Source organism: Aedes albopictus, chromosome 3 (assembly GCF_035046485.1).
Source record: "Aedes albopictus strain Foshan chromosome 3, AalbF5, whole genome shotgun sequence".
NCBI classification, from domain to species: Eukaryota; Metazoa; Arthropoda; class Insecta; order Diptera; family Culicidae; genus Aedes; species Aedes albopictus.
In genome coordinates this window covers 155,628,476-155,649,628 of record NC_085138.1, presented here as the reverse complement: position 1 = coordinate 155,649,628, position 21,153 = coordinate 155,628,476, and the positions used below count along the sequence as shown (strand labels likewise).

At 42.7% G+C, this 21,153-nt stretch overlaps 1 protein-coding gene across 2 annotated transcripts in view; it reads left to right on the top strand.

Moving 5' to 3' along the window:
- Positions 1–106: 106 nt before the first annotated feature.
- Positions 107–21,153, top strand: part of LOC109431878 (dynein light chain Tctex-type) — a 34,094-nt gene continuing 13,047 nt past the window's right edge. The window contains exons 1-2 of one of the 2 annotated variants that reach the window (XM_029872019.2): positions 107–363; positions 15,854–16,019. In XM_029872019.2, the coding sequence (XP_029727879.1) occupies positions 343–363; positions 15,854–16,019 (187 nt within the window). In that variant the 5' untranslated portion in view covers positions 107–342. Of the gene's footprint in view, positions 364–15,589; positions 15,707–15,817; positions 16,020–21,153 lie in introns of those variants that run through there. The other variant, XM_029872020.2, reaches the window with a different exon arrangement.

Below are 21,153 nucleotides of genomic sequence, written 5' to 3'. Positions count from 1 at the left end.
GTAACTGATATTCGAGACACACACCATAACACTTCGTTTGCTGAACCTTTTTTAACCGTCTTTTGCTCCCATTTTCTACCTACGCACCGCCATTCATGTTCGACATTTTCGAACACTCCGCGCAGAAACGTCAAACACCGTTTTTTTCGCAGACTTTTCGGCTGCAGTTTCTTTGAAGACGCATCGGAGATTCAACAGAAAATTCTGGCTTTTCCTGCGGCAGTCCGTTGCTCTTTTACGGTGTTTTTGTGAAGTGAATCCCTATCATCGTCTTCCGGCGATTCAACAAGTTCAGTGTTTTTGTCCGGCGGAACCGCTAGAGAACTCAGCAAGCAAACAACAATGGATGACGGCAGGGAAGAGGTAAGTGTTTGTTCCATCTTTCATCCAGTAGCGCGATGGTTTGGCTTGCCAGCTGACGTCGAGTTTTTTTTTTCTTTCCTTAATCGGGCCGATTGATGATTGACTAAGCAACGGGCGGGGGCGGAGGAACGGTGGCGGATGGGAATCTTCCTCTCTAGCTATGAAGCTTGCGTCATTTTTGTATCATTCATTCCGGGTGCGGCGCAGATTAGAAAATCCGCAATGTAAATTCCGCCTTCGTCGTCCGGCCCGGGCTGCAGGCAGAGATGCGCTCCTTTGCATTCGCCGCAAGTGCAAATTGCAGAAAATTTCTCTGAAGCGTTGCGACGAAAGAAGGCGAGAAATATTGCTCGCCTTTTTTTTTCGGAGGAAACATTGCCAAACAGAACGAGAACAGGCTTGTTTTGACTGCGGTTGGATGAATGTTTTCTTCGGTTGACAAGAAACGGAATTCATATAAACACATCACCCTCGATACCGGGGCGGAACATTTGATCTATGGCAAAGCGATTAATTCCGTAGCTTCTTTTGCTGATATTTTTTCTTGTCCTAGATTTTTTTCTTTGGTGCCTCTGGCTACTACACCTATTTTGAGTGGTTATCACCGGGAGAGGGAAATGCATTTTATCTACGGTGTTAACACCGAGAACCTGAAAATAATCAAATTAATTTTTCAATATTAAGTTTTTGGTTAAATTTATACTGTTTTACAAATTCTCGGTTTATTGAAAAAATAGATGAATATAAAAATAGTAGAGTAGATTGCAGGGCCACCCAAGGAAATCTTGGAAGAGTTTCTGGCACTGGTGAGAGAAGTAGGTACGCACAAAAATAGTTAGATTGGACGTTTTGATTCTATTCGTAACACCTCAGGATTGGACAGTCATTGCATTGTCATACACACGATTTTTATTGAAACACAAATAACAACTTGTAACAAACAAAAGTTTGGTGTCGTCAAATAGGGTAATTTGCAACACAAGTTCTTAGAAGAATATCTCTAGAGATTTTTGCGGAATTTATAAATTTTGCGCATTGCCCCATAATACTTGGTTGAAAATTGGTATTTCCAAATATTATAGATATTTCGGTACAGTCTCAGATTCCTATAAAATTTTTATTAGATTTGGATTGAGTTTTGAATTATACAATTCCAAATCTGCACCATTCACAAGAAAGGCGACTATTTGGAATATGAGAACTTCAGGGCGATCACTATTTTGAATGGAGAATCATGGACGAAAACGGCTTTCCTGGGAAGCTGACTAGACTGATTAAAGCAACGATGGACGGTGTGCAAAACTGCGTAAGGGTGTTGGGTGAACTATCCAGTTCATTCGAATCTCGCCGGGGACTGAGACAAGGTGATGGACTCTCATGCCTACTTTTCAACATCGCTCTGGAAGGTGTGATGCGACGAGACGGGCTCAACAACCGGGGAACGATTTTCACAAAATCCGGTCAATTTGTGTGCTTTGCGGACGACATGGACATTATCGCTAGAACATTTAGAACGGTGACAGAGCTGTACACCCGCCTGAAACGCGAAGCAGCAAAGGTCGGACTGGTGATGAATGCCTCAAAAACAAAGTACATGCTGGTAGGCGGAACCGAATACGACCGGATCCGTCTGGGTAGTAATGTTACTATAGACAAGGATACTTTCGAGGTGGTGGAGGAATTCGTCTACCTCGGATCCTTACTGACGGGAAGTCAGGCCTACTACGGGCTCCAGAAGAAACTGCGGTCGAAAAAGATTCACCCACGCACCAAATGCACCATGTACAAAACGCTAAAAAGACCGGTGGTCCTCTACGGGCACGAGACATGGACCATGCTCGAGGAGGACCTGCAAGCACTCGGAGTTTTCGAGCGACGCGTGCTAAGGACGATCTTCGACGGTGTGCAGGAGAACGGTGTGTGGCGGAGAAGAATGAACCACGAGCTTGCTGCACATTACGGCGAACCCAGCATCCACAAGGTGGCCAAAGCCGGAAGAATACGGTGGGCAGGGCATGTTGCAAGAATGCCGGATAACAATGCAAAGCTGGTAGAAGAATGCGTGGAGCGCAGAGAGCACGATGGGCGGACCAGGTGGAGCGTGACCTGGCGAACATTGGGCGCGACCGAGGATGGAGAGCGGCAGCCACAAACCGAGTATTGTGGCGTACTATTGTTGATTATGTCTTGTCTTAAATGTGATGTTGAACAAATAAATGTATGTATGTGTGTAATTCCAAATCCCACCCATCCAAAAAACACTGAGACTCCGGATGTCGAAAACCGTATGGATCTTACGAAAGTCTTTCCCTCAAATTATCCTGACAATTAGCGGCACGGTAATCCCACCGCATGTGCACTTTGACTGGCCCCGCTGTAAAACTAGAAACTTTTCTTCGTCCCCGATGCAATGCTACCGCTCTTGGTCCTTTTGACACACGAGAAAACGGTGCACCGAGCCCTTTCGCATCTGTGAACGGTGCAATAATGTGCACGAAAAGGATCGCTTTCAAGCAACTAAAGCAGGAGCTGCGAAAAATATGGCCAGCCACTGATCGACCGCCTTGTGTCGAATCCGTTTTATTGTGAAAATTGTAAGGTAAAAGAGTACTCCGCCTCCAGTAGTAAATGTCCGATTTATAAAATGGATGTCGAGATCCAGCGTATTCGTATCGACCACGCAATTTTATATCCCCAAGCCCGTCGTGAGTACGAAGCTCGCTATGGTGGAAATCATCATACCAGTGCATACTCGAAGGTTGTGAGTGCTAGCGAGGTTGTCGAATTCGGGGAACTATAGGCGGTAGTAGCTCAACTCCAGCTCGACTCCTACACCCTAAAACAAAAGTACACAGCGAATGAGTAACTTGCGAAAAGACAAAGGATTTTTCACTCATATTTGCGTAGGACTGGATCAGCACAAAAAATGTGCTGATCCGGTGTTACACAAATTTGCGTGAATTTTCACACAAGTTTGCATGAAATCTTTTGTCTTTTCGATCGCTGCGTGAAAGTTACTCCTTGCTCTGTGTACATCGATCTTTCCGTGTAGAAGAAGGACGAGGGAGAGGACGAGAGAATCCATGACATGGAAAGAGCGTTACAGAACCTTTACAGGCGTTAGTGACCGCCTTGAGACTGTCAAAGAGCACGGGACCATAGCGGAATTAGTGCGTCAAGTTGCTGCGCTAACACCATGGTCCGATCTCTCCCAATGGACAAATAGACAAGAAAGACCAAATTATCGAAAAGCTTCTGTCAAGTGAAATATCACAGCATATCTACGATGAAGACGTATTCACAGAACTACATGAACATGGCGAGATGTTCCACTCCCAAACATCAAACTGTGAACTGCTTACAGAAACACCAACACTAGATGCGACAACCGTGCAGTCCGTCGCAAACTGGATTGAATCTAGTACCTTATCGGATTGCAAAGGACCGAGAAAGGAAATGATGAAGAGGCAACCGTAGCTAAATAGGGATGGATACACGTCAGAAACTAGTATGGCATAAGGGGATTTTTTTTAGTACCGAACAGGTTTGAGCCGAAAGGTCTCCGATTTCAATGAAAATATCACCAGAGCTAGAGGTCGTGGATATATGATCTAATATGGAATTCAAAAAAAAATCATAGTGCATTATTTTCCCGAAAAACGCTTTCCGATTTTCCAAAATTTTGTAAAATACTCCAAACTTCAAAAAATCATATCTCATTCATCGTAGCATAAACTTTTTTAGTAAAATCGACGCCAAATTACCTCAGCAAATCAAAAAAAAAAAAAAAATAACTGAGAAAAAACTCTTAGAAAATTTTTCCCCATAGAGAAAAAACCTTTAAGAATGCTGATAAGAGTACCGTTTGTATCATAGATTATTTTAAACATTTTTTTTCCTAGCGCAAAAACTGATGTTCTTCCTTTCGTTCTTTGACGCCAAGATGGAATCTCTCTTAAAGATATAGCCAAAAAACCAACGGCCAGTCGCTATGTTTTCATAGGAAGCCATCTACAACAGCGGTCGTTCACCTGTTGCAACATATTTGCTTTGCAACGAGCAAGTGACATACGCTAATTGAAACGTAACTTTGACACTAACGTGCATCGGAGTGCACTGACAGTACATATATGGCACTTGAGTGCCCTTCAAATGCAACAACTTATCAAAGCGTTGCAAATAACAAGTTTACAACGAGCAAACGCATATTTCAACGTATTTTTTTTTTTCAATCAAAGCAATCATATGCATACCGTTAGAGATGAGTAGATATCAGGTAACTATAAGGTATCTTTACACATGTAAAGCTTTGTTTTGTTTTATAGTGTTTTTGTTGCTTAAATCTAGATTAACATGTGAAAAGGGCGGAAGAGCCAAAATGTAAACAACTCGTTTTATTGACTGTCTCATCAGATCTAATATAAAACCACTTATTAAACTCGACAGTTTCGTTAAAAATTATTTTACACAACTAGAAACTCAAATTTAAATAATGGCGTAATTCCAAATAGCACGCTGTCCGAAGCCTTTTGTTGTTACGCCCTCCAATTTGCAGTAAATGCTGAAAATCCGGGCAAATTTTGGATAAATATTGATAAAATAACTCATTTTATTTCGATTGTAATCAATTTCAAAATATTCTTATCATGATTCTGCTCTTGAAACATTGAATTCGGATATAAATTAATGGAATAAAACTTATGCCATTATCACGAATATTTCGCCATTCCGCCCCACCGTGCAGCCCTTGAATGCTATAAAGTGGAGTTCCGCCGTGGATTTATGTTTTCATTTCACTTGGATTGTTGTTACGCCCCCGTTGCCGGACCCCGTTGATGAACCTGAGATGCTAATCGAGCACTAATGGCAATGATATTATCATTATCGTGAAATGCAAACGATGCAAATTAATCAAATTCGTGCACAGAACAAACTTTTTTTCTTAAAACAAAAAGCATCACTAGCACTGCACCGCACTTCTCACGACCACTGCAGGCACTATGTTACTACCTACCGTTGCAGCACTTCCATCTCGGCTCCCATACTTCTTCACTGCATCACTGTGCATGGTAATGACTGCTTACGTATGAATTTAGCGCCTTGCAAATAAATTATTCTTCAATTACCGAAATAAATCACAAAAATACCTGGGCGTAATTCCGCAGTCGTCATTCGTGAGGAGTAAACACCAAGGCGTAACAACAACAACGTAAACAATACGGGACAATTCCACGGCGAATTTCCAGACTGTCATTTTTATGGGCGAAATCTATCATGGGCGAAATTACACTTCAAAAGTAAATAGGGTGTAATTTACTTTTCTCAATTTTACGGTTAAAATAATCAATCTATTCAAAATTTTTGTAGCAGGTAAATTCATGTACACAAATTGCCTTCAATATGAGCAAATAAAATAAAACAATATTGCAATGCTTTTGAAATGGGATTTGTTTTTTGTTGCGAAATGTTTGGTCGCAGTTTTCTCGGATCCATGATTTTGGAAATCCGCCTTTTTCACATGTTTGTCTAGAAATGTTCATTGGTATGTGGTAAAGACACTATATGCAAAGACACGAAATGTTCCAATTGGAATTCCAAATTTGCTGTCAATGTCCTTCCAATCGAGCAGGAGACCTGTCAAACGCGCTTTAAAAGCATTGCTCGACATCATCATCGTCATGACGCGACAATCATCATCAATAGCAACAATCATCAGATTTCGTGTCTTTAGCATACAGTGTCTTTAGTATGTGGAATTTTCTATACACCATAAGAGATGAATGTAGCCGGAGGAACGACAAGCAAAAATTATTTTCAACAGAGAACCAGGAAGGGGTCGCCGGCTTCGTGGAAGGCCGCGCACACGTTGGCTTTTTGCAGTTGAGAAGGACCTAAGGACTCTAAACGTTCAGGGCGACTGAAAGCGATTGGCCCAGGACCGAGGCCAGTGGAGGCGGGTACTTCATTCGGCGTAGACTCACCGGTACGAGTTGTAGCCCATCAAGTTTCAAGTATCTAAGGGGTACTATGCATTGCCCCTGTTACTGATGCAGTAGCAAGCCTTTGAAGCTTTCATTTGCGTGGAAGTTTGTTTGGTTTTTTTTTCCACTAAACAATAGATAAATCTATAGTATCATCTGTGGTTTTAGACCCCATTTCATACCAAAAGTTCTTTTGTAGCCCCAGGAAGCATTTCTTGCTTTTTCTATCTATTGTTCAATGTATTTGTTTTGTTCCAAAAGAGCTTGCTATCCAATATAATTCCTAGAAATTTGACATCTCTAAATAAAGACAGCTTAACATCTCCCAGTTTTAAATTTGATATGGAGATTTTGCGTCTTTTAGTAAACGGTACAATTAAAGCCTAACTTTACCAAACACCGTATGTAACATAGGGTATTGGTTCCCTTCTTAAGCATGTGGCTCCCATTTTCATCCTACGAAAAACAAAGGATTGAAACGCTGTTTGTTTTGTTTCTTATTTTTGTATTTTTAGTTAGAAGTGAGCACCCATGAAAACAAAAAGAACGGAATCAATCGGTGCCGTAATCGCTTGTTTTCGAATAGGATGAATATGGGAGCGTGAGATTAATGATGGAACACATACCCTATGTAAACAAAAGAGATTTTTACATGAGGCGCTGAATTTCGTTAAGGACTACTTGTATCACTCACCTTTGAGGATGATTTGTGAAAAAATACCTGGATTTTAAACTTTTCTAAAATGCTCAATGCATGCTATGGAAACATTGGAAACAGCGAACTTCCTCTTCGATTTTCTCCGTTCGTTGATTCTGTTACATACGGTGTTTGGTAAACATGGTGCCTACTACCTGGAAAACCGAGAATCCGCGGAATTTTATTTAACAGGGAAAAACCTGGAATACTCAGGGAATATCTTGAGTACCCAGGAAAATTTTACTCCGATAAAAAAAAACATTGGGTTGCATGAATAAAAACCTGATGGTAAAAATCCGTATAGAAATTTCGCTACAAGGATTTTTTGCACAAAAATCGTCAGGGTTTTTTTCTGGAACTTCTTTAGAAATTTCTCCCAGGATTTATTTTAAAATTCCTTCCGAAAAAATAGCGTGAAAAACTATTTTTCTTGGTATTCCTTTTTGAATTTTTCCCAGAAAGGTATACTTCCGGATTCCTTCCAGGATCCCTGAATCCCAACCGATTTCTCCTGGAGTTTTTCACGGGGATGCTATTTCTTCCCGGTGTTGCTCCCGGAGTTCCCCCAGGTTTTTGCTAAAAAAAAATCTTCGTAGGATTTCTACCAGAATTTATCCCGAATTCTCTATGAGAATTTCTGTTGAGATTAATCGTGGAATTTCTTTCGGGATTACTCATGGAGATTTTACGCGATTCCTTCCGGTGTTCCTCTTGAGACTTCCCCGGAATTTCTTTCAGAGTTGCTAAAAGAGTTATTCCTGTGAATTCTACTAAAGTTCCTTCAAGGGTTTCTGAAGGAGTTTTCACGAATTTTCTGCAAGAGTTCCTCAAGAGATTTATTTATTTCCTGTGATATCTTCAAACAGTTTCTGTGGGTTTTCTTCGAGTTGTCCTTCCTGGTCTCCTACAGGAATTTCAATTGGGATATTTCTTAAAAGTTCTCGCGAGGTTTGTTTTGAAGTTTTACCTGACATTTCTCTTGTAGTATCTCCTGGAACTTCTCTCAGAAGATTCCTTCCTATGTTGGTCATGAGATGTCTCTCAGAGTTTTCCTGAATTTATTCTGGACTTTCTTCAAAGATTTTTTTTCCAGAGTGCCTTTTGGGATTTCCACGGGAGTTATTTGCTTATATTTCTCATTTAATTCTTTTCTTGAATTCTTTCAAAGCCAGGCTGTTCCTTCTGGTTTGTACCGGATTTCTTGCAGTAATCAACCTGAGATTTTTTTTACAGATATTCTCCGCATCTTAAGGTGAATATATGATGAAGCCAAACCTCTAATTTTCAATAGCACAAATCTAAAGAACCGAATGTCGGTTCGAGCTGAAAAGTTGATCGATTGGTTATCCGCTGGTGTTGGCCAATCGATCAACTTTTCAGCTCAAACCGACATTTGGTTCTTCAGATTTGTGCCCTTGAAAATTCAAGGTGTGGCTTCGTTATATATTCACCTTAACTCTTTCCGGAATCTTTACTAGAAATTGTCCCGAGGTTCTGGATACTACTTTAGGGATTTCTTACTAAGTTATTGCGGGAATTCTTCTACGGGGTTTCTTCCGAATGTCTCCTGATATAACTTACGAAATACCTTATAAATTTAAATAAAATCTTGCGAGAAACTCCACAAAGTTTTTTTTTTTTGAATAATAGTAATCCTGAAATGAAATATTAAGGACATCCAAGAAGGAATTCTGAAAACCTCATGGAATCCTGAAAGCAGATACGGACGAAATTCCGCGAGTAAAACAAGAGAAATATCGGAAAACTTTCGGTACAAATCCCGACATAACTATTGGATAACTATCCCGGAAAACCACTAGAAAAGACACGGACACTGTCTTTAACCAGTGGCTGTACCGACCGACTGAACGAAACTTAACACGGAGTGGTTAAGGATAAGAAAGCTATTCTCGCGAAAAAAATCATCGCTCGTAGCGGGAATCAAACCCTCACCCATCCGGACTCTAGCCGCATGGCTACGAGACTCGACCAATGACATTCTTGAAGAAACTTTGAATAGTTTTGGATGGATCTTCAGGAGGAATCCAGCAAGAATCTTTAGAAGTATGTCGGAAAACCTCTGCAAGAAAAATCGGAACGTACTCAAACAGATATCTCGTGAAATAATCCTGCGGAAATCCAGGAAGAAACTCTGGAAGAAATTCCAGGAACCACGCTCAGAAATCTTGAAAGAATTTTTGAAGAGTAGGGGGACTTACGTATTTTCGAGAGTTTTGTTCACTTCGTAATGGGATTTTTTTGAAACCTGTTGAACTCAGAGATGACATCAAATCCTTCCCAATCAAGCTGAATATGATCAAGTTTCCGACAATTTGGCCGACATAAACCCTTCATGACGAAGAGAACAAACCTGCCGGTGATACCCTAAGTCACCCTTTATAATTTTTAGAAAATTTGGGTTATTTTTTGAATTATAAACTTTTAAAATTTCATCTGGAAAAACCAGGAAGTTTTTCTTTGAGTTATGAGTAGACACCCTGGTAAAGTTAGACTTGAATTGTTGTATTTATAGGGTTTATATTTAACCCTTCATTTTTACACTACGTTAAAGTGAAATTTTAACGCAGCTTGCATTCGATCAGATATTATCTTATCGAATTTACCAGGGCAATAATGACAGTGTCATCCGCAAATCCAATTACCTACTTCGAATCCTTGATGTTGTAATTTTCCAAGAAGATCATCAACAATCAGGGACCAGAGGAGAGGAGAAATTATTCCTCCTTGAGGACAGCCCCGAACAGCTGTTACCTTTACAACTGAATTCCCAAGAAATGCTGATATTTCCCTTCTTGAAAGCATCATTTCAATCCAATCGATTCTATTTTTAGAAAAAAAAAAATCCTTTGTCTTATGGCTCTTTTCATCGACGCAAAGCTAGCGTTGTCGAACGCGCCTTCTACGCCGAGTACTGATGCCAAAAGTATTTCTAGTATGTTCAAGTGTTTTTTTCAATTTTTGTAACTAATGATTGAAGAGTTAATGTAGAGTAGTGTGCGGTAGTTCGGCAGCAGCAAAGTTTCGCGCGCTCGCCTGCTAGATTTTTGCGATTTTCTTTCCCCTTCTCTCTGCGGGGCTCCGACGACGGGACGCTAAGCAGTCAGTAGTGTGCGGTAGTTCGGCAGCAGCAAAGTTTCGCGCGCTCGCTTTGCTAGATTTTTGCGAGAGTGAGTTTTTGGAAGCAAAGTGTACAGGCCGCGTTTTCATTCGGTCGTCGTCGTCTATTTGACTGCTCATCTTCGTACGGGGCGATTTATGATACGATAAATGCAACAAACAACATTTTTTGCAATTTTAGTCAACAGACATTGAAATGTTCGTCACGTCAAGTGTCGGCCCAAGTTCCAAAGCCACGTTGGTTCAAATCACTTTATTTTCTCTTTCGTTAATTTTCGCACTTCGAAAACTATCTGAATGGTTCGTCATCTTCGATGTCGGCATGTGTTTTGTTTTAGTCCAAATGAAAATAAGTGGTTTGATATTAATAGGGTTGCATGAATCACTCCACTTACCAAAGTGAACTCATATCATGCGCTCTATCCCCTCCCCACTAACAAAAAGTCCTTCCCATGACAGACGTGGAGACGCAGAGGTGATCTCGGTCTTTAGTAAGCAACGCACGTCATAATAACATTCCTTTCCTTCCTCGATGACCGTAAGGACGTGGCCGGCGCCGTTATTGACCTAATAAAGTTTGGAATTCTCGAAGATGCACATTGAGGACGGTAAGCTACTCCCAAGCTCCGTCTGTTGGTTTCTTGTGCAACTTCGATTGTTCTGGTCAATCACGGAGTAGCAACTACGAATAGTACGGTCATCTATGCTCATGCTCATGCTAATGATTGAAGAGTTAATGTAGTCGATTTGCCAGTCTGATAGGCAAATTGAGCTCCATTTAATGGTTTATCTTTAAGTACGTTCGATTTAATGTACTCATCTATAAGTTTTTTCATTAGTTTCAGGAAGATCGATGAAAGATTTATTGGCCTATATGATTTCGGCACCATTTTATCTTGTCTCCACAGATGGAATCCATCATTGATTCCAAAGTCTTGAGTATTTACCGTTCGTCCTTTTAAGTGATCTTTCGAGAGAACTTTTTGAAATCTTGCAGTTTCAGGGGCACTTTCTATGCCTTCGCACATGTGTCTCCAATTTTTCCGCTTTGATCTTCTTATTTCTCTATTATAATTTGTTAAGGCCTATCTGTAGGTGTAGGGAGACCAGTTCAATGTAAGCTCAGCCCGATTAAACTGTTTTCGAGCATATTTTCTTAGTTTTTTCGATCTTTGATTCCACCAGGGAACATCTCTGCTACTGGAGCGTTCCTTTGATGGACAGCTTTCATTGTAAGCCTCTATAATTGCAGTAGTTAACTGCCCCTCTTCGCATGTCAGTGCCATGTCGTTTCTAATGCGAATTATATTTTTGAGTCGAAAAGAAGAGCGTCCAACATAACATGGTCCTAACAAGTTCCTACCTCATGCTTCCACGGGTCAAGCGATGACAAAGACCGCCAGCTAAGAGTTGTGTGCTTAGCTGGTAGTGCAGCCTGGGCACTGTTGTCCTTCTGACTTCAGCTAGATTAAGGATGTACGTCCCGAGCATCCGTTCACGAAGGAGGTGCGGCTCAAACAGCGTTTGTAGCGGCATCCAGCTGTTGAGTATGAAATACTCCTCCACTAGAAGCTAAACCTAAGGTGGCAGCCCCACCACGGTGGATAGAAGATCTTAGGCCAACAACCTACCGTTCCCGAAACCCAAAAACCATTACTGAAACCGAAAAGAAAGATTATGAACTGATTCAACGGCAGCGACTTTTAGCGCGAAACAACGGACAAGAATTGGAACTTGAAATGTATTAACCTAAGCCCAGCAGGGTAAACTGGCACAACTACTAGCCAATGAGGCATGCCGTATGAAGCGTGGGATCCTAGGAACTTTGGCGAACACAGATCGGCTTCGGGTCAAATTATGCTATACTTTGGCCTACGAGGTGAACAAGCTCCTCGCCACCGTGGAGTAGGTTTTCTGCTCAGCGCTTACGCCCACGTTGCGGTCATGAAGTGGGAACCTATTAATGAGAGGATAATTGTAGCCAGATTCAGTACTCGGGTTCGGAACCATACCATGATCCAATGTTACGCGCCAACCGGTGCTGCCGAAATGCAAGACAAACAAAACTTTTACAGCCAACTGAATGATGTCGTGAATAAGATTCCAAAAGGTGATATCAAGATCCTCATGGGCGACTTCAACGCGTAGGTTGGTTCCGACAACTCGGACTATGATCACGTCATGGGACGCCATGGGTCTCGGAGAAATGAGCGAGAACGGCGAGATGTTTGCAGAGTTTTGTGGCAATAATGACATGGTGATTGGGGGATCGCTCTTTCCCCATCGACCAATGCACAAAGTGACATGGATTTCCCGTGATGGCGTCACGGAAAATCAAATCGACCACATCTGCATCGGCAGAAAATGGAGACGCAGTTTTCTTGATGTGCGGAACAAACGTAGCGTCGATATTGCGATCGACCATCATTTCCTGATTGACGAGATCAGGCTACGCATTGCTAGGATTCATCGACAGGAGAAGAAAATCGGGCGCCGGTTCAACACACGCTGACTGGAAAGCGCTGCGGTGAAAAGATCCTTCGTCGAGGAGCTAGATAATCATGCTGCGGATATTCCGGAAGGTGAAAGCGTAAAAGATCAAGAGAGCGCCATCAAGAGCGCTTTCATCGCCACCGACGAGAATAATTTGGGTGAACTACGCACCCGTAAAAAGCAGTGGACCATAGATGATACCTGTAGGAAGATAGAGAAGAGACGGAATGCCAAAGCCGCGATAGAGCGAGCGAAACGATATTCGGCTCTCGAGAAGAAAGTGAAGCGCTCATGTAGACGGAACACGAGGACTCCCTAGCAAACACCAGCGACATCCGTCTCCTCTACGATGTTTCTTGTCGCCTTAGTGGAACGTAGGGGCTGTCCATTTATTACGTAAGGGAATTTTTATGATTTTACAACACCTCCCCCCCCCCCCCCCCCCTCCCTTGTAAGATTTTTTTTTTATGAGAACCCAAATATTTTTATATGGAGCGTAAGATTTCTCATACACAGATCAAAAAGGCGAGAGTTGAAGAAATGTATGGAAGAACAATCACATTATTCGACGCAGCATAATCCGAATTTTAACTCAAACGTGAAATTTGTGCTTCTGTACGTTAGTATAACTTGGTGTGTATCAGTAGAAAACACTCACGCGGTATGTACTTATTGGATGGTGGCCTCACAATTGCATTACAAACGCGAAGCTCCATCGTTGATTGATGTCATCACAAGCCGATAGCGACAGAAATTCGGTAGCAAAAGGAGAGGTGTATCGGCCACACTTTGCACACATCCAAAACACGTCCAACACATCCAAGATCCAAACCATCTATCACACAATAACTAATGCTTCTGTTTAGCCAGAAGAGCTTAAATGTGATCTGAGAAATTCTCTGAACATCCTACTTTGCTTGAATCACTTTTAATACTGATGCAGCTTTGAACAGTCAACAAAATTCAAAAACACAAAAAAGTTTGATTGTTTTTTTTATTGTCTCCAAAGTTTTCCGCAAGCCGTCAATAAAACCAAGATTTTTTTCTAACGACATGATAATGTGGATAATGTAGCCATCCAGAAAGTTTATGACCTTACCAGTCAATCATTTATCTAGAAGCGAGCAGAGGGATAAACCTTCATCAGAACGCGGACACGAAAGGTGCCTGTTAGCACTTCATGAAATTGATCAAACATTCCCTATAGTCCTAGTGTCTGGGGTTGTGTGCTTAGTTGGATTCTTTTTCACTTTTTTCTGCTTTTTCGAATGCTGAATGCTATGAGGAGGAACTAACAACCAGGAAGTAGTAGTAACCTGCATTGCATTACTGTTTGCAGGCCGTAGTCAGGTGTGGGAACAACATAGTTTCGAAGTAACTATTCTAGGGATGCTCAATTTCCATGGGAAGGGTGTTTTTATTCATGTCATGCTTCATAGTTGAAATATGTGCACGTTTTCCTGGATAGCGTTTCTACATTGAAAACATTAGTGGATACGTTTTCCTTGACATCTTCCAGGAGCAAATGGATCGCGTGTCTAGCTTACCTACTTCCATCCTAGCTCTTCTTGTCGCCTATTATTATACTGTTGAACAGTTTACCCCCCAATAGCGCGTCTGAATAAGGTTGCCAATTAGTTGACAGCAAAAGCAAAACGAAAAACCATGGCATATTAATTACTTACATAGGGTATTGGCTCCCATTTTCATCCTACGAAAAACAAAGGATTGAAGCGCTGTTTGTTTTGTTTCTTATTTTTCTATTTTTTTTGTTAGAAGTGAGCATCCATGAAAACAAAAAGAACGGAATCAATCGGTGCCGTGATCGCTTGTTTTCGAATAGGATGAATATGGGAGCGTGAGATTACTGATGGCACACATACCCAACGCTTTTCAGCTTAGTATTCTATGAGCACTTGCCGGTGGAAGCATAATTGTCACATGTGCATTTTTGGCAATATTGAGATTTTGCAGCCCATGACCATGTATCATGGTGTATTATAATATAGGGAAATAAAAATCGGTAGTTTGTTCCGAAAATTGTTGAAAAAATGCAACGCAGATTTGTCACATTCTGAAAAGTGGACGCATAAGTGTCACGTTTCATTGGAAATCCTATGAAATTTAAAAATCGCTCTAAAACAAAAATTAGTGCTCAAATTCAAAATTGGTTGATGTTAGAACACGATTCGGCATTTATGCCGAATTTATGGCACGAAGACACTCTATGTCCAAGAAAGTTAAGGTCATTTCCTTTACCAAAAGTTTCTAGACCGACCGGGAATCGAACCTGTTACTCTCAGCATGGTCGTGCTGAATACCCATGCGCTTACCGAATCGTCCTTCGCATATCCGTTTGTTTGAAATTGCTTGCACAATGATCCCGGAGTCGCATCTAGCTAGACATTTATATTTGTCCCTAACCTACCTATTAAATAGATTTAGCTACTACATAGTATCTTTTGGGAAAGTTTCTTCATATATTTGGATATGGGGTGCTCCAAATGGTTTTGAAGATCACAATATCATTTTTTTTTAATTTCTATATATACCAATAAAATGTTCTACAAAGTTGCAAAACACTTTATTGTAAACAATTTTGCCAAAGAATCCTTATTTCTATCATAAGAGATAGCAATATGGATTCTTGAGCAAAGTTGTTTTGGGTTAAATGTTTTTCATAAAACATTTTCTCCAAAAACAGCAAAAAAAAAAAATGTTCAAAATTTGCTGAACTCACTCCCACAAAAATCCAGAAAGATACGGCTTTGGGGCCATTGTACATTTGCTTTGCTAGAATTCGCACTGATTGAAGTACGTCTGTACCACGCAGACCGATTCCCTTATACGCCCTGATGGCGAGTCGGAAATTATGTTAAGGTAGCACATTCCTTGGGGGGTGCTGGCAAAGAATTTCCCATCCGTCCGTCGCATGTTCATTCGTGTGGCAGAAGAGCAATGCTTCAGTAGTAGCAGAGCTGGCCGGGTCGGTTGTGCGATTAAGGCGATTAGGATAATAGACAACATTATTGCAGCGCCACCGTTTCTCTATTGGTGATTTATTTCCGAGCTGGCTGGCAAACCAACTGTCTGTTCTTCCTCTGTCTAGTCTAGAGAGGAACTAATTCAAAAACGGCGTAGCCAGACGACACTAACCGACGTTATGTTTATTCTCAATCAGCATCAATTCGTCGTGGATGATGTGAGCAAAATTATCAAGGAAGCAATCGAAACGACCATCGGAGGCAACGCGTACCAACACGACAAGGTGAACAACTGGACCGGATCAGTCGTGGAAACCTGCCTGAGTGTGCTAACCAAACTGCAGAAACCTTACAAGTATATTGGTAAGTAAAATTTTGAATCAACTAGATTTCCAATGCCAGAAAAAATCGCAAATGTTTCAATGATTCCAAGGTGTAGACTTTTTGTTCACGGAACTATCAAGACTTGTTGGAGAAAGGTCATAATTTTAGAAAAACTCGAAAAAGAAAAATCCCTGTGGAAATTCCTTGTAGAATATCATGCAAAACACCCTCGCAGTCGTGAAAGTGGATTAGTTCGTGTCTGACGGAGCGAAGTGTTGAAGTGGATATGTAAAGTCAGTTTTATCAGTTCCACACTAAACACTTCTGGTGCGACGTTTGGGGAAGTTGAATGTTGTACTGCCCCCATTCGCACAACAGTCCCATGTGAATAGGAAACCCAGCAAACATGGGACTGTTATGCGAGTAGGGGCAGTGTATACCAATTGCAAAATTTTACTTAAATTTACATAAAGTAAATTATGGACATGACAAGCTTGGTGGTCTAGCTATCGCTTCTGATTCATATGCAGAAAGTCCTGGGTTCAATCCTTGGCTCGTCCCTTTCTCATACTTTGTATTTTTCTATCTACTTTCACTCTCTTTCTCCCACGTCTACATCACATGTACATTAGTATGTTCGTAGCGATCGCTAGACGTGCTAGAACCAGAAACGGATTTGAAAGTTATGCAACCTAGCGAACTGTGCCGCTTCACAGTAATGTTCACTCAATCTATCCCTTTACGCCTGGCATCCATGGACCAATGCATGAACCTTGTGCCAAAAATAAAATCATTTCCCACCAGCACACCGACAATCGCATGAGCTTGTGCAGATGCAGAGGACTCAACGGTCTGTTGGCAACAAGCGATTGCAATCATCACTTCCCTCCCTTTCTCCACATTGACCTGCAAACTGACGCAGCAGGCGCCATTGTCGCCTAAAAATACAACACCATCAACGCTCACACACTGAAGATGCCTGTTAGTCCCAAGCAGCTATCTCATTGGTTCCTTGTGTGAGTGTAGCTGATCTGGCGATACTGGAGTTGCAACTGCGGGCGGTCAATCAAGTATTTTTTTACATAAAGTAAATTATGGACAATTCAACAATTAGTTCTATGATTATGATCTCTACATCTTATCAGTTGGCGAAATTTAGACTCGTGCGAAATTTAGGCACCCCACGGTACCCTGTTTGGGATAATTCCATTCCATGAGCCATTTTACGAAGCGACAACAGTGTAGATGATGATATGTACACTTTCAAAAATATTCACGTCCGATATTCTATTCTATTCTAGTGCTTGGAAATACCAAAATGTCTTTCGATATTTTCTTATCAACATTAATATTTGCAGTATATCAGATATAATATGATACAAATATTAAAACGGCCACGCCCAGACTAATGGGTTTAAAGATAACTCAAAAAGTTAAGGCAATTAGATTATCCATATCCACTTATGAATAACATGACTGACAACATTTTTCGAATTGATTGTCAGTTAGCGCTCAACTTCCGAGTTGATCAGTCGAATTTTCGAAGGAGCGAATTTCGGGAGTCGTTCACAGACTATTCTATACGATTTTGTAATTTTGACGGTCTTACGAGTACACAAAGTGGTTCGCGCATACCGTGCCATCGTGTTCTCGCGATGCCGCGCCGCGAAAATACGTTTCGCGTCGACTACTCGCAGTTTCCAAGGCAGCTTTCACATGATGAAATCCACAAATTCATCGCGAAAGAACTCGGTTTAACTCGAGAAAATGTGCTACTTCTCCAGCCAAGCAGGCGGCTGGCATGTACCTTCGTGGAGGTCAACAACCTTCAGTTCGCTGAGACGATCGTCCAACAACACGACAGCAAGCACGATTTCGCTTTCGACGGAAAGACCTACAAGCTTCGTATCATGATGGAGGACGGAGCCGTGGAAGTACGCTTGTTTGATCTATCCAGCGATATCACCAACGAACAGATCGCCGAATTCCTCTCTGAGTACGGTGACGTTCTTAACGTCCGCGATCTACTTTGGGACGAACGCTCTGCTTTCGGTGGCGTAAAAACTGGCGTACGCATCGCCCGAATGATAATAAAGAAAAACATTCCTTCTCTCGTAGCAATTCGGGGTGAGGACACGGCGGTGAGCTACAAGGGGCAGCGGCAAACATGTATGCACTGCCAAGAGTTTGTACACGTTGGGATACCGTGTGTACAAAACAAAAAACTGCTGGCGCAAAAGCTCGAAGCAGACCGTTCGTACGCTAATGTGACAAAGCAGCCAGCGTTGCAAAAATCGGCAAAGCCGAACAATATCCCACCGAAAGTACCACAGCTCCAGGTACAACAAAACCCGTCACGGCAAGCAATTGCTAAACCGAACGAGACGCAACCGACGATTACACAGCAGACAAACACAATGCCTCCTCCCGCCGTCATGGACAAGCGTATTGGAGTGCAACCTATCCTCCAAATCACACCGCTCCCGATCACGATCGGCAGCTTCATCGCTCAAAAATCCGATGGCAACGAGACGGACATCTCGCAAGCATCCCTCGGCTCTAGCAGCAGCCGACGGCTACGTAGCAAACGATCGCCACCTGGGAAGAAGATGCAACGCAACGACTCAAACGAACACGGCCGAGGCTCTGGTGATGACATGCAGCAGTGATGGAGCACACCAGCGTGAACATCGGCACCGTAAACATCAACACGATAACCAACGCAACAAAAATAAATGCCCTACGAACGTTCATTCGGGCCACCGATTTGGACATTGTTTTCCTGCAGGAGGTGGAAAACGAACAACTTTCTCTACCTGGCTTCAACGTCATCTGCAACGTCGACCAAAGCCGGAGAGGAACTGCTATCGCTCTCAAACAACATATAAAATTCTCGCACGTCGAGAAGAGCCTGGACGGTAGATTGATCGCTTTACGTGTGCACAATACTACCCTGTGCAATGTGTATGCCCCGTCGGGATCGGTTCTTCGCGCCGAGCGAGAACGTTTTTTCAACAGCACGGTAGCCTACTACCTACGATATCGCACCGATCACATCGTCGTCGGCGGAGATTTTAACTCAGTAATCCGACTGAGAGATGCGACGGGATCCAATTCTAGCCCCGCTCTCCAATCCACCGTCCAGCAGCTCCGCTTGCTTGATGTGTGGCAACAGCTCCGACCTAGCGAATAGGGTTACACATATATATCACACAATTCTTCGTCCAGGCTCGATCGGCTTTATGTCAGTGCCGGCTTACGAGAACATCTGAGAGCCACAGCTGTGCATGTTGTTTGCTTCTCGGACCACAAAGCCGTAACAGCGAGACTATGCCTTCCTCTCCCCGACCGAGCACCCGGCCGTGGCTTCTGGTCCCTCCGTCCCCACCTCCTGACAGTTGAAAACATCGAGGAGCTCCAAACACGATGGCAATATTGGACCCGCCAACGCCGATACTACGCATCTTGGATGGAATGGTGGTTAGCATGCGCCAAACCTAAAATCAGTTCATTCTTCCGATGGAAATCAAAACTCGCTTTTGACACTTTCCACCGTGAACAACAGCGCCTTTACGAACTACTGCGACAAGCGTATGATGAATACCATAATGATCGCACCATGCTCATCAGGATCAATCAGGTGAAAGCCGAAATGCTCCTCCATCAACGTCGCTTCACCGAGATGTTCACGTTCATCAATGAGTCGTATGTGGCGGGGGAACCGATATCAACCTACCAGCTGGGCGAAAGAACGAGGCGACGAACGACTATCGAGCAGCTCCAAAACGACGAAGGAGAAATCATCGATGACTGCGGTGCAATTCAGAATCATCTAGTTCAATATTTCTCGAACCTGTACGCGCGGGAAAATGTAGACGAAGCAGAAGGCACGGTATTCCAATGCGATAGAGTGATTCCCGAGCAGGATCCCGTCAACGAAGCATGTATGAGCGAAATCACGACTGTGGAAATCCTCTCCGCAATCCGCACAAGTGCATCGAAAAAATCGCCAGGTCCCGACGGACTACCAAAAGAATTTTACCTACGGGCTTTCGATGTGATTCATCGTGAGCTGAATCTCGTTTTAAATGAGGCGATCAACTCAAACTTTCCAGCACGGTTTGTCGATGGGGTGATAGTGTTGGTCAAAAAACGTGATGCTGGGAATACTGCTCATTCGTACAGACCGATCAGCTTGATCAATTTTGATTACAAAGTGCTGGCGCGGATTCTTAAAGCGAGATTAGAAAATGTGATGCGCTCGCACAACATTTTGACAGAATCGCAGAAATGTTCTAACGGCAAAAAGAATATTTTCCAAGCTACACTCGCAATAAAAGATAGAATCGCCCAGCTGAAAGCAAGGCGGCAGACGGCGAAATTAATTGGATTCGATCTGGATCATGCGTTTGATCGAGTCGACCAACGATTTTTGTTCAGCACTATGCGAGGACTGGGCTTTAACGCAACGATGGTGGACCTCCTGTCGCACATATCAGCGTCGTCGTCGTCCAGATTACTGGTGAATGGACATCTCTCTGCAAGTATCCCGATCCAGCGTTCGGTCCGACAAGGGGATCCCCTATCAATGCATTTGTTTGTCATCTATTTGCACCCTCTTCTGCGTCGTCTCGAACGTGTGTGTGGTGGCGATTTGATCGTTGCCTACGCAGACGATATCAGCGCAATTGTAACCACCATGGAAAAGCTTGATGCGATGCGTGATCTCTTTCTGCGCTTCGGGCGTGTGGCCGGGGCGGTGTTAAATGAAAATAAAACGACGGCAATCGACGTCGGCCTGATTGATAATCCTCTGACTGTGCCATGGCTGCGCACAGAACATTCAATCAAGATCCTGGGTATACACTTCACCAACTCTGTGAGGGAGATGGTCACGATAAACTGGAACGCAATCGTAACAAGCTTTGTGAGGCAGGTGTGGCTCCACTCAATGCGTAGCCTAACGCTACACCAAAAAGTTACCCTGCTGAATACATTCTTGTCGTCGAGGATGTGGTACATGGCTGCACATCTGACTCCAACTGCGGCACACGTGGCAAAATTGACTGCTACTATGCGGCGGTACCTGTTCCGGGGAATACCTACGACCATCCCGATGCATCAGTTAGCGCGTGCCAAGGAAGCCGGTGGACTAAAACTGCATTTGCCTGCT